This window comes from Oncorhynchus gorbuscha, unplaced genomic scaffold (assembly GCF_021184085.1).
Source record: "Oncorhynchus gorbuscha isolate QuinsamMale2020 ecotype Even-year unplaced genomic scaffold, OgorEven_v1.0 Un_scaffold_925, whole genome shotgun sequence".
Classification (NCBI taxonomy): domain Eukaryota; kingdom Metazoa; phylum Chordata; class Actinopteri; order Salmoniformes; family Salmonidae; genus Oncorhynchus; species Oncorhynchus gorbuscha.
This window is the reverse complement of record NW_025745881.1, coordinates 33,555-47,429: the sequence shown is the minus strand read 5'-3', so window position 1 is coordinate 47,429 and position 13,875 is coordinate 33,555. Positions and strand designations below refer to the sequence as shown.

The following is a 13,875-nucleotide window of genomic DNA, read 5'->3' as shown; positions in this document are numbered from 1 at the left end:
CTACGAGAGCGAGTACTCAGAGCATATACGGTGCATTCAGAAAGTATTCAGACCCCTTGACTTTTTCCCCATTTTGGTAAGTTACAGCCTCAATCTAAAATGGATTCAATAGATATTCCCCACTCATCAATCTATGCACAATATCCCATAACGACAAAACAAACAGGTTTTTAGAAATGCTTGTACTGAAAAAAAAACAATGTACTAAAATATCCCATTTACCTGTATTCAGACCCTTTACTAAGTACTTTGTTGAAGCACCTTTGGCAGCGATTACAGCCTCAAGTCTTCTTGGGTATGAAGCTTCAGGCTAGGCACACCTGTATTTGGAGAGTTTCTCCCATTCTTCCCTGCAGATCCTCTCAAGCTCTGTCAGGTTGGATGGGGAGTGTCGCTGCACAGCTATTTTCTGGTCTCTCCAGAGATGTTCGATCAGGTTCAAGTCCAGGCTCTGGCTGGGCAATTCAAGGACATTCAGAGACTTGTCCCGAAGCCACTCCTGCGTTGTCATGGCTGTGTGCTTAGGGTCGTTGTCCTCTTGGAAAGTGAACCTTCACCCCAGACCGAGGTCCTGAGCCCTAATCTAAGGATTTCACGACTGGGAATACAGATGGTCAAAGATACTAGGGATGCACGATATATCGGTGAACATAATAGAATCCAACGATATTAGCTAAAAATGCCTACATCGGTATTGGCTGATGTCTAGTTTAACGCGATGTGCAAAACCGATGTCAAAGCTGCCGTGCATACCTTTATAACGTAGGTAGATGACGTGCATACCTATATAACGTAGGTAGATGACGTGCATACCTATATAACGTAGGATAAATGACGTATATTATTATTATATTATATAACGCATACCTATATAACGTAGGTACATGATACCTATATAACGTACGTGCATACCTATATAACGTAGGTAGATGACGTGCATACCTATATAACGTAGGTAGATGATGACGTGCATACCTATATAACGTAGGTAGATGACGTGCATACCTATATAACGTAGGTAGATGAATACCTATATAACGTAGGTAGATGACGTGCATACCTATATAACGTAGGTAGATGACGTGCATACCTATATAACGTAGGTAGATGACGTGCATACCTATATAACGTAGGTAGATGACGTGCATACCTATATAACGTAGGTAGATGACGTGCATACCTTTATAACGTAGGTAGATGACGTGCATACCTTTATAACGTAGGTAGATGACGTGCATACCTATATAACGTAGGTAGATGACGTGCATACCTATATAACGTAGGTAGATGACGTGCATACCTATATAACGTAGGTAGATGACGTAATGACAACACGTAATGTAGAGCTACACTGCAACACAGCATTCCTAACCTAGTCCACAATGTCTGCTGTGTGGATCGAGCAGTCAACAAGTCCAGCAGTCATTTGAAAGAGTAACAAAATTTCAGCGAGACAACTCAATGGCAAAATCCATTATAGCCAAGATAAAGGAACTCATTGCCCTTGACAATCAACCGTTCTCTGTCGTTTGTGATGTTGGCTTTCGCCGACTGGCTGAGCACCGGTACACACTACCAAGTGTGCCATTTTCAGACGTTGCCCTTCCCTTAGTTACACAGTAACTCAACGTCACTGCTACTAGCTTCACGACATAAATACTGTGGAACGCCGTTTGGGTCTTTGTGTGTCAAAGAAGATATAGTAGCACTGTCAAAGCTGTACAAAAAGTCTCCAAACACCAGCCACAAACGATGTGTTTACAACTCCACGTTGGTAATAAAGCATCATTTTAAAACAGAGTTTAGCTTATCTCCAGAACTTCTCATAAATAACTTAACGTTCCACAAAGTAGCTGACTGCAGTCTCATAGCTCACAGTCATATCCCTGTGCCCTAATTCTATACAAGGAAGATGAAATAAAGAATAGATTTCCCGCAGCGACAAAGGATTTAAATTGCAAATATCAGTCAAGTATAAAGAGGGGTAGGCTAAGTAATTAAAAAGAGTGACTGCCTTTAAAAAGAAACGCATCCCTTTGAAAACGGCCTGTGGAATCGATGAGTCAGAAACACTTATTCTAGTGCCCAAATTTACTACAGAGTGTAAATAGGATGAAGTCAGTCAGTTATTCTAGTGCCCAAATTTACTACAGAGTGTAAATAGGATGAAGTCAGTCAGTTATTCTAGTGTCCAAATTTACTACAGAGTGTAAATAGGATGAAGTCAGTCAGTTATTCTAGTGTCCAAATTTACTACAGAGTGTAAATAGGATGAAGTCAGTCTGGTCTAAAAGGGAGTTTGGAACATCTGCGTGTCACACTGGGTAAATTAAGGTTGGGGTGCCCACTAACATAGGGTGAACAGCTGTGTAGACTGCCCTCTACCCAATAGCATAGACAGTGAGACAGACCCACCCAGCAGCCCTGACTGTTTACATAAGAACACGTAGCACATTTAGTTTACTTGAGAAATATTGCATCAATCACCTTTGATGGATGAAAAATTGTGCATCTAAAAACATCCTCGGCCAAAATGTAAAAATGAATCACAGATTTCTGAGGACGTTGAGGAAATTAAATGGGCTTCCTACAGTGTCTCATGAGGGACAAACACCATCATCCAAAAGTGGAAATCGGTCAGGAGACACACCTCTAAGACTGAAATCTAGTCTTTCTAATGAGCAACAGAAAAACACACGTGCCAAACAGCGTGTTCAGTGGCTCTTTAAGATACTATCATTATATTGTTCGAAAAAATGATCAGCCTAGAAAGTCATACAAAAACCTCAACTTAAGAGAAAGACATTTCAAAGTAACGTTCGGTTAAATCTGGCCCCAAACACGGGCCTCCCGAGTGGAACAGCGGTCTAAGGCACTGCATTGCAGTGTTTGAGGCGTCACTACAGATTTGGGTTCGATCCCGGGTTGTGTCGCAGCCGGCGGCGCACAACTGGCCCAGAGTCATCCGGGTTAGGTGGAGGTTTGGCCAGCTGGGATGTCCTTGTCCCATCGTGCTCTAGCGACTCCTTGTGGTGGCTGGCTCATGCACGCTGACATCGGTCGCCAGTAATACAGTGTTTCCTCCGACACATTGGTGAGGCTGGCTTCTGGGTTAAGTGAGCTGTGTGTCAAGAAGCAGTGAGGCTTGGCGGGTTTGTGTTTCGGAGGAGGCATGGCTCTCTTGACCTTCGCCTCTCCCGAATCCGTACGGGAGTTGCAGCGATGGGAAAAGACCAACTTGCCCCCCCCCCAAAAAAAAAAAAGTGTATTAATAGATAAAACAATTCTGGCCTCAAACATAGACAATCTGCATTGAGAAAGAGACCATAGAAATTCTCTCTCTCAAGTCCAGCATGAATGGCATTAGAATAACGCTCAAAGGTGCTCGGTCCCTCCCCCTCTACTTAGCCTGGCTTGGTGCTCAAAAACCTTGAAATTCCCTCTAAAACCGACCGCCTACAAGGTAACATCCCAAATGGCACCCTATTCCCCATTGAGTGCACTACTTCTGGCCAAAGCCCTATAGGCCTTGCCGCCTTTGTCAACAGTAGTGCAATAAATAGGGAGCCATTTGGGATGCACCCTAGATTATTCTTCCTCATTTTCCCCCCACTGTCCCCCAAGCCCAGAAAACATTGACCAATTAAAAAGTGGTTTCCTTCTAGAGTTCCTCCACCCAACAACCAACTCTCAGCCCTGGCCTACAAAAGGACAGAGGGCCACTGCAGCATACAAGGCCAGGCACTCCTCTCTCTCTCTGTGTGTGTGTGTGTGTGTGTGTGTGTGTGTGTGTGTGTGTGTGTGTGTGTGTGTGTGTGTGTGTGTGTGTGTGTGTGTGTGTGTGTGTGTGTGTGTGTGTGTGTGTGTGTGTGTGTGTGTGTGTGTGTGTGTGTGTGTGTGTGTGTGTGTGTGTGTGTACTTCCCCTTTTCATTCTGCTCCCTCTCTTTGTCAAAAGCAAACATTGTCATCAACCCCTCACTGCGCCTACTCATGACCTACGACCCCACTACCCCTCCGCTCCTCCCTCCCTCCCTTTTTTAATTCCCCCCATCCTTCTTTCATTCCCTCCGGGATGAGACTGCTTTGGTTCAGCTATTGAGGGATGCCCACCACCCCCCACAACTCTTCACACACGTCACACAAGCAGTCGTCGACCAATTCCAGATGCTCTCATGACGCCACGCCCACCCAGGCAGCGTGTGTAACCCCACTCCCACTACTTCATCCCATGTCAGTAGAAGTGCATAGTCTGTTTTACAAAACTGTCTGACAAACACTAACATCCATAGGATTACCCAGCCAGCAGGCCAAATAGAAGTCTTAACCCTACATGCAATGTACATTACGTTACCTGTGGTTAGAGTGGATACACACATTTACGTAACATAACATTAATCTACAGACCAGGAGCTCTTTATAGTTATTAAACATTCACTATTAGATGAGCTGCCTGGATGATGCTTGAAGGGGCACATGCAATCAGCCGCAACCAGGCGACTGAGTGATGTGATTCAATTCCGTGGTTGTGGATTATAGGGGAGAACTGTGATTGGACAGTTTTCTAGTATCTGAGCCCAACTGACTGTATGACTAACAAGTTGTAGCGTAAGTCATAGTGACAACAACCGTTGAAAGCACCATCTCTGCCACAGAGCTGAGACCAGAGCTCAGTCACAACTCACAAACATCTCTTTGAAAGAAAAGGCGGCAGAACAAGTGAATTTCAGCAGAGGGAGAAACAGCACCTTGTGACTCCTACACAGGAGGAAAACAGCTTCATTGCAGTGAGTGACCCGACTGCACTCTAAATGAGAACCTACTGAGTTTCATTAACAACATGGTTAACACGGACCCCCTGTAATGCGTTCCAAATGGTGCCCTTTTCCCTTTACTGTGCCCCTGAGGCTCTGGTCAATGTGGTCGATTATACAGGGAATAGGGTGCCATTAGAGACACACCCCCTGAGTTACAGCTGTTTAACCCCAAGGTGTTATTTTTAAACTAACCTCCGCCCCTGCTTACCTGACCTCAAACTGAGGCTCCTTCGTGGAGGGATTTGTGAGTTAGTTATCAGTGACCGTATCACAGAGGCAAGGAACCAACTGCTCCTTCCACCACGTGAGCTAGAGCTGTGCTAGATTCTAAACGGAGCTGTGAATTCAACTAAGATCCAGTCATATGACTGGCTGGCTGCCGAACTTTAAACTTTCTAACGGACATGTTCCTCTCTCTCTCTCAAGGCTTCTTCAATGAATGACCCACATTAAGCACTATGGGAACCATGACCACAAAAACAACTTCTTGTACAGAATAAGAATGTAGAAACCAGCAACAACATCCTGTGTGCCATTCTGTCTGTCTGGGCGGTTGCATCAGCACCTGCAAGTTGCACTCTTGCTGGGCATCATCTTACCTCAGCGCTGCTCTGACATCATCCAATCTGTCAACCCTGTGTGATCTTTATCAGACGAGGTACTAGCAAGCTACATCCTTCCTTCTGCACCTTATCTGCGTCTTCATACCTGGGATATTTAGTGGACGCCAATCTATTGAGGTACTTTAGTTTGCCACTACAATAGGCAGCGGAGGAAGAACTGAGAGAGTAGAATAAAACACTGCGTAACATGTTACTCAGAGCAGAGAGTAAGGAAGTAAAGAAGGATAGTAAATGATTGTGTTGTGTCTTACCTGCAGTTCGCACCACGCCACCTCCACTGTAGTCTCCGTATCCAGGCCCTTGTAGACCGTCTTGAAGGATCCGCGTCCGATCTCGATGTCAAACTTCAGGAAGCGTCCATCCAGCGAGGTCCCTATGGCCTTGGTCTCTACTTCCTCTATGTCGTCCTGAACCTTTTTCTCTGCTTCCCTCTTCTGCTCCTCTAATAGGGCCTTAGCCGCCCCCTTCTCCTTCTCCTCTCGCATCTCCTCTGTAACACTACCACTCTCCTCCTCCGCGGGCTCCCCCGCTTTTCTGGGCGCCACCTCCTCCATTCCAGGAGCCTCTGCAGCGGCTAACGACAACAGCTTCTTTCCTTTCTCTCCGCCGCAAACATCCAATACTGCCGTGCATGGCTTTATCTGCACTACCGTACCATCCACTCTAGTACCACCACCAACACTGGGCCCTAATACCGCACTACAAGGCCCCTCCCCTCCTTCCTCATCTGCTTCCACCTCGGCCACCACCAGGCACGGCTCGGGTACCACCACAGAGGGGACAGCCAGGGAGAGCCAGCCCAGGCTGGGGGGCTCGCAGTCGGGCGGGGAGGTGAGGATGACGGCCTTGCTGGGGAGGTCTAAGGCGGTGGCGTTCGAGTCACAGATGACGCTGCGCCGGAAGAAGCGATGCTCGGCCTGTTTGGGGTCGCGGTCCATGGTGTGGCGGCGTCGGCGGACACCGTCGGTCCCCAAATTCTCACCAAGGTACGTGTCCGAGCTGGAACCATTCACATTCTTGGGTGGCGGAGGGAAAGGGGCTAGGAACTTGTCTGTTTCCGACATCTTGTTTTTTTTTATTCCAGGGGGTGTGAGTGAGCAATGAGAAAAAAACTCCAAATAATGAGGTATAAATAAATTACAAGGAAGAACAAAAAACTTGAGAAAAAGTAACTGTAAACCTCAACCAACAATAAACCAAAACTTTTGTTGTGAAGAACCGAACACCTGTGCGTCTTCCAAACAAACTCCTGAGGGGGAAAATATATAATATGGGTATATAAAATAAAACCTCTGGAGAAAACCCTCTGTGGAGTTTGGATGGGGGGAGAGTTAACTTAACCTCCTCTGTAAGTGTCACTTAGCAACAACAGTTACTATAACTTTTACAGCGCTCAGGGGTGGTTGGGCCCAGAAGAGGGGGCGTTCTTTTATAAATGGAAAAGAACAGGAAACAGTCACAGAGGAGCAAGCGCTGATGATGACACACAAGGACCGTCAAATCCACACCATCCATCCTGTAGCGACCCAGAGATAGCCTTCATTGAGCATAAGGGACCACAAGAAGAGGAGGCCAGATAGTCTGTACTAGCAGGCTCAGGCTGACTGCTTGGGCCTGGACAGTGGACAGCCTCTGGTGTGTCGCTGTAGTGATGGTGGGGGAGGGAGAAATCTCACTCACACCATTAACTTCACTGCCTCCAAAGCAAGGGGCAGATTCACTAAAAGAGAACAGAGGGAGAGTGAAGGAATGAGTCGAGGCAGAGAAGTTTGGTTTAATTGCATATCCAAATTTAAAGTAACTGTAAACCTCAACCCCGACTCTGCTTGACCTCAGGGTTACAGCATAAAACAACTCAGAGAGTAGCTTGGTTTGGCAGCACTACTGCAGCTGCAGAACAGGAGACTTGGTTTTGCATATACCAAATGTCACTCTATTCCCTACATAGTACAGTACTTTTGACCAGAGCTATTCCCTACATAGTACAGTACTTTTGACCAGAGCTATTCCCTACATAGTACAGTACTTTTGACCAGAGCTATTCCCTACATAGTACAGTACTTTTGACCAGAGCTATTCCCTACATAGTACACTACTTTTGACCAGAGCTATTCCCTACATAGTACACTACTTTTGACCAGAGCTATTCCCTACATAGTACACTACTTTTGACCAGAGTTATTCCCTACATAGTACACTACTTTTGACCAGAGCTATTCCCTACACAAAAGTAGTTTACTATATGTCAGTGGTTATCAAACCTCTTCTCAGAGGAACCCTAGCCGTTCCATGTATTTGATCTATTCCAGAACTAGCACACCTGATTGAACATGTCAACAAATCATCAATCCCTTGAATAGGTGAATCAGGTGAGCTAGTTCAAAGCTACAATAAAATTGTGAAAAGGTTAGTGCTATCTGGGATCCTTGGCACATCTCTACCCTAAACCTCCTGTAGGTTTTCGTTTCAACACCAGTTGTAACTAACCCGCTTCAGTTTATCAACCAGCTAGAATCAGGTGCGCTAGATTAGGGTTGGTGTAAAAACCTACAGAATGGTGCGCTCCAGGAACAGGTTTGGAGAGCCATGCATTAACCGTTTAGGAGTAGCGTCAGAGTTGGGATGTCCCAAGGATTCAGTTTAAACTTTTCCATTGTGGAAGGAGGAAGGGTCCCCGATGAGTGGTTTGAGAACCACTGATATGGACGTGTGCGATTTGGGACGAAAAACAGTGTCGCATCTAAAAACGAATTAGCTCGCTACCCATTCCATTACTCTTGTTCAGAAATGTATGGACATGTCGGAATATTCATTAAAGCACCGAAGAAAAAATATATAATTCCCCATAATTGTACTATTTCTATTTTCCCACGAGTCATTTCCACTGGTAATGTATAATCTCGTTTACCACATTTCCGACCATTGCTCAGAACATTTATTAACTGAGATTTTTTTAGAAATCACAAAATTAAGATGAATCCGAAATGACTTAAATGTAATTACAAAGAAAATAGAAAAAAAACATCTGAACCTGGTTAAACACGACCGGTCGTCAATCTGTGAATGAACGATCTCATTCATTTCGTGGGTCGAATCGATACCGTGAGCGAGCGAGAAAAACAAAATACACCGAAAAACATTGACGCTGTCAATAGTATCTGTTAACGGTGACTCGATTTTGTATTATTTTCTTCCGATCATAAATGTTACGTTATTCATTTACCTTTATTGAAGAGTACGCTCTGTGGCCTTTCCCTCCCCACTCGTCTTTATAGCGAGCTAGCATAACTGGCTAACCATGGTGGAATAGTTCGCTAGCTACACTTCTGCAGTGTTGTCTTGTCGAAGCTATAATGAATTCTACAAACGAACAGGCACATCTTATCGACTGTCAAGGGGTCTGTAGTACCTCACCGGGTCTGTAGTACCTCACGGGGTCTGTACCAAAGCGAGTGTACAGCGAAATAGTTATGTTATGTATCGTCAACTTGGACAACTAGCTCGCTAACGTAGTAAGGTAACCTCCGTAGTCTTGGTTACTTTACGCTCGCGCTGGATATGGATAGTCTCGCGCTGGATATGGATAGTCTCGCGCTGAAAATTACTTCCAGACAGAGCGCACAATGCAGATAAATAGTTCGTGTTTGTTACAACAAACTAGCAGTAATTGCAAGTGTCCAAATGCCAGGCACGTTAAGCAAACCCAGCCGACGCAAAACAGAACGCCGATACGGTTTTCCACAGCACGCGCTATTACCGAACCGTAGAAGTGAGCTAAATCGCTATTTCGTAGCGAAACAGACAATAATCAAGTTAGATGTCATTAGCCCGTGTGTCAATATGCATGCACTTTCCAGCTATATCAACAACATGATTGGTAAAGGCATTACCTTTCGTGTTATGGCCATTCTCCCGTAGAAGATCGGTTGGTTGATACTTGGAAGAGTAATTCAACAAACAAAAAATATGCAACGATAGTCCTAGTTAACAGTATTAGATCACATTTGTTTTATTTAAATGTGCAAGAATAAACGCGTATATCTACATTCCAAAGCGACCGTATGCGTTCAAGACCGCTGTCTTTCATTGGCTTTAGCAGCTACCTCAAGCAGAGCGAAAAAGCCACGTTCATATCGGGGTTGTATCCCCTATGTATCCAGCAGTTCTTCTCTCCCTCCTATTAGATCAGAGCGGACAAAACAAATTCTCCATCTCTCAGTCGCAATTCAATTCCAGATGACCTCAATTTTACTCCATCTCCATGCGATTACTCAGCTACAGTTGTATTACGATGTGAACACAGAAAGAGCAAGACATCCACTGCGGTTCAATTCTCGTTCACTCGTCTGTTCCAATGACTCCGTTCGAATCGAATTCGCTTTTGTTATCCACAAAACAGCAGACAGAAAATGACAACGCAATGTATGTAGGTAAAGACTCTTTCCTACGTGTCCACAGTCAGATGTTGTCGTTTCAGATCGCTAACATAGCCTGCATACAGCTGTTTCCCCTTGGTTCGCTTCATCCACAGATGTAAGGTTTGATGGCGCGGCGACTGTGTATCTATCTGGTTGCTAACTGCTCTAGCCAAGCTATACGCTCCCAATCGGCGTATTGACGTGGGGCCCTCGTCAGCCAATCGCTTTTTCCCCCTTCTTTTTTTTTTTTTTTTTTAAATCAAAGACCTGGGGGATCGCGCCTGCTTCCACACTGTGGCGAGACCGAAGCCAGCGATAGCAGACTGGCTTCAACATTTTATACGGATACACTGTCCAAAAAGACCATGGAGTTTGGGGACATGTCACTTTTTAGTAGACTCAGACTGTCAACTTCCCTGCACCCTAAAATGATTCAGCTATAACATAGTAGGCTAAGAAGAGCTCTTAACGTTACTGTCACACAGTGATTACGTTATGATTTTGTGTGAGTGTGCTTTTGGTTGAAAATACCACTTTTTCACGTGGACAATGAACACCACTCATTTGAGCTTTTCATAATGAGAATAATATACTTATTTGTAAATGTCAATCAGAGTACTTCTATTGAAATAGCATTACAATTAAATACATCTGATATAGCACCTGCGAAAAGTGCTTGTTTCCAGATGTTGGGATGGAGAGCCTGCGCAGAAGTGGATATTATCGAATTTGTAGTCAATGAAGGAGGAAGTATAATCCGAGTATATTGACATTCATGATGTTTTGAAATCCATTTAAATTATATAAAGTGTCTGAAATATATACTGTATATTACTTTGTGTGTTGTTCGAGTTGTGTGTCTGTCAAATTTAAAGTCTAGGTTCATCATTAAAAGCTATTCGTTTGGTCAGTGCAAATGTACTGCACTACAATTCCCAAGCACAATATTGACACACCGCGCGAGATCCACAAGGGGATTTTAGTTTTCATCGGATAATGATGTGTAAACCAGCCTAATGCGTTTGACCCCATTCTTTCATTATAATGGATTGTCTGTGTCTGAAAGTTGTTGGTTGAATAAGGAATTGGAAACGTTTACATATTTGTCTTGTTGTTTGTGAAAGTCATTGTATTACGTCACAGTATTGTTAATAACGTGCAAATCTTTCAACCTCTTTCAGAAGTAGGCTAGTTTGAAAATTTGCATTTATAGGGTGGTACAATTTCCTGCATTTTTCACATAGTTTTAAAAGACATACATCGACTTCCATAGGCTACCAGAAGTCCAGAACAATTTACAACCACTCTGACATGAAATTTGTCGTAACACCAGAACTGATCATGAGTTTTTAATGATGAGAACCAGCTTTGGCCTGAGAATGCCTCTAGCGTCTCACTGAGACAGCCATAAAGTAGCTTCTCAACAGAAAATTACCATGTCAACTGGGTTGATTTATTCTCTTCAAGTTGTCCCATATGCAGCCTCTAACAATGGGACAGCCCTCTTTTGTAACTTCCTGTGTAAGATCCAAACCAGTCTCTTTCTTTCTCTCACACACACACACACACACACACACACACACACACACACACACACACACACACACAGACAGACAGACAGACAGACAGACAGACAGACAGACAGACAGACAGACAGACAGACAGACAGACAGACAGACAGACAGACAGACAGACAGACAGACAGACAGACAGACACACGCACACACACACACACACACACACACACACACACACACACACACACACACACACACAGTCTCTTCAGCAGCTCTTCTATTCAGCTGACAGTTCAATGTAGATCAATGTAGACAACCCTCAATGTTTATGCCAAATTGCACCCTATTTCCTATATAGTGCACTACTTTTGACCAGAGCCCATAGGCTTATATAGGGAATAGGGTGTCATTTTGAATGTAGCTTCAGTCTGTGTGGGTGTGCTCTCTGCAGCCATTCCTCTGGGACCGGAGCTGCTCTCTTACCAAGCCTCAGCAGCTTGTCTGGGTAGTGCTGCTGACTGAGAGGTGCAGTTGGCTCCCCTACTCTTTGACCAACGCTGGGCTCCAATGCCAAGTGTCCAACAGGTGGCTTGAGAAATAGAAGCTCTGCCTGAATGGGATCTCTCCTAACGCAGACAGGAAGCAGTCGGAAATATAAAGACAGAAGCTATCACTACAATAATTAACAATGTAACATGTTTTGGTTGATATAGTAATAACAATATCTGTATTGTCTATAAGGAGGGAACTTTGTCTTTTTATATTAAATATTGTTTTTGTTTTTATTACTGTTAAATGTTTAGTAGGCAAGTTAATTCAGGCAAAAACAACTTGTCTGTAAGTCAAAGATGAACCCTTAATAGAAGCTAGATGATGTACTAGATTGGGTAATGTTGGTGTTTTTCTCAATAGAGAAACCCTGTCATATATAAACCTTTGTCCTAACACATATTTCCTGTTGGTGCAGAGTTGAGCAGGAAGTCAATAGCCTTTGAAGGCAGAAACGGTGGCACTCACATACAGTATGTACACACGCCCAGGGAGATACAGTCACACACATACAGTACACACGCACAGGGAGACACACACACATACAGTATGTACACACGCACAGGGAGACACACACACATACAGTACACACGCACAGGGAGACACACTCACATACAGTACATACACACGCACAGGGAGACACACTCACATACAGTACATACACACGCACAGGGAGACACACGCACAGGGAGACACACACACAGGGAGACACACTCACATACAGTACGTACACACGCACAGGGAGACACACACACAGTACACACACACGCACAGGGAGACACACACATACAGTACATACACACGCACAGGGAGACACACTCACATACAGTACATACACACGCACAGGGAGACACACACACATACAGTACACACGCACAGGGAGACACACACACATACAGTATGTACACACGCACAGGGAGACACACTCACATACAGTACATACACACGCACAGGGAGACACACACACAGGGAGACACACTCACATACAGTACACACACACAGGGAGACACACTCACATACAGTACATACACACGCACAGGGAGACACACACACAGGGAGACACACTCACATACAGTACATACACACATACAGTACACACTCACATACAGTACATACACACGCACAGGGAGACACACTCACATACAGTACATACACACATACAGTACACACACACGCACAGGGAGACACACATACAGTTCATACACACGCACAGGGAGACACACACACATACAGTACGTACACACGCACAGGGAGACACACACACATACAGTACACACGCACATACAGTCACACACATTTATGCATGCACACACACACACACACATATTGTACTCAAGCCAGCTCTAGCTGCAAAAAATAAATGTGTCACTGAAGTCAACACTGTAAATTCCAATAAAGTTACGCAATATTTTTGACTGTGGATTTTAACACGTAAAATATATTTTGGACTGAAGTTTTAATACAATCTAAACTTCTGCAATATTTGTGACTATCTTTTGATCATTTTTTCAAGTGTAGGATTAGTGTAGTGTATGGTTAGTGTAGTGTATGGTTAGTGTAGTGTAGGTTATGGTTAGTGTAGTGTAGGGTTAGTGTAGTGTATGGTTAGTGTAGTGTATGGTTAGTGTAGTGTAGGATTAGTGTAGTGTAGGGTTAGTGTAGTGTATGGTTAGTGTAGTGTAGGGTTAGTGTAGTGTATGGTTAGTGTAGTGTAGGATTAGTGTAGTGTAGGGTTAGTGTAGTGTAGGATTAGTGTAGAGTATGGTTAGTGTAGTGTAGGATTAGTGTAGTGTATGGTTAGTGTATGGTAGGATTAGTGTAGTGTATGGTTAGTGTAGTGTAGGATTAGTGTAGTGTATGGTTAGTGTATGGTAGGATTAGTGTAGTGTATGGTTAGTGTAGTGTAGGATTAGTGTAGTGTATGGTTAGTGTAGTGTAGGATTAGTGTAGTGT

At 44.1% G+C, this 13,875-nt stretch overlaps 1 protein-coding gene across 1 annotated transcript in view; it reads right to left on the bottom strand.

The window, feature by feature from the left end:
• Positions 1-10,085, bottom strand: part of wnk1b (WNK lysine deficient protein kinase 1b) — a 209,215-nt gene extending 199,130 nt beyond the window's left edge. Inside the window, exons 1-2 of the mRNA XM_046336086.1 lie at positions 9,329-10,085; positions 5,690-7,158 (exon numbers count right to left, since the gene is read on the bottom strand). Coding sequence (XP_046192042.1) covers positions 5,690-6,502 — 813 coding nt within the window. The 5' untranslated portion in view covers positions 6,503-7,158; positions 9,329-10,085. The remainder of the gene's footprint in view (positions 1-5,689; positions 7,159-9,328) is intronic.
• Positions 10,086-13,875: the final 3,790 nt, after the last annotated feature.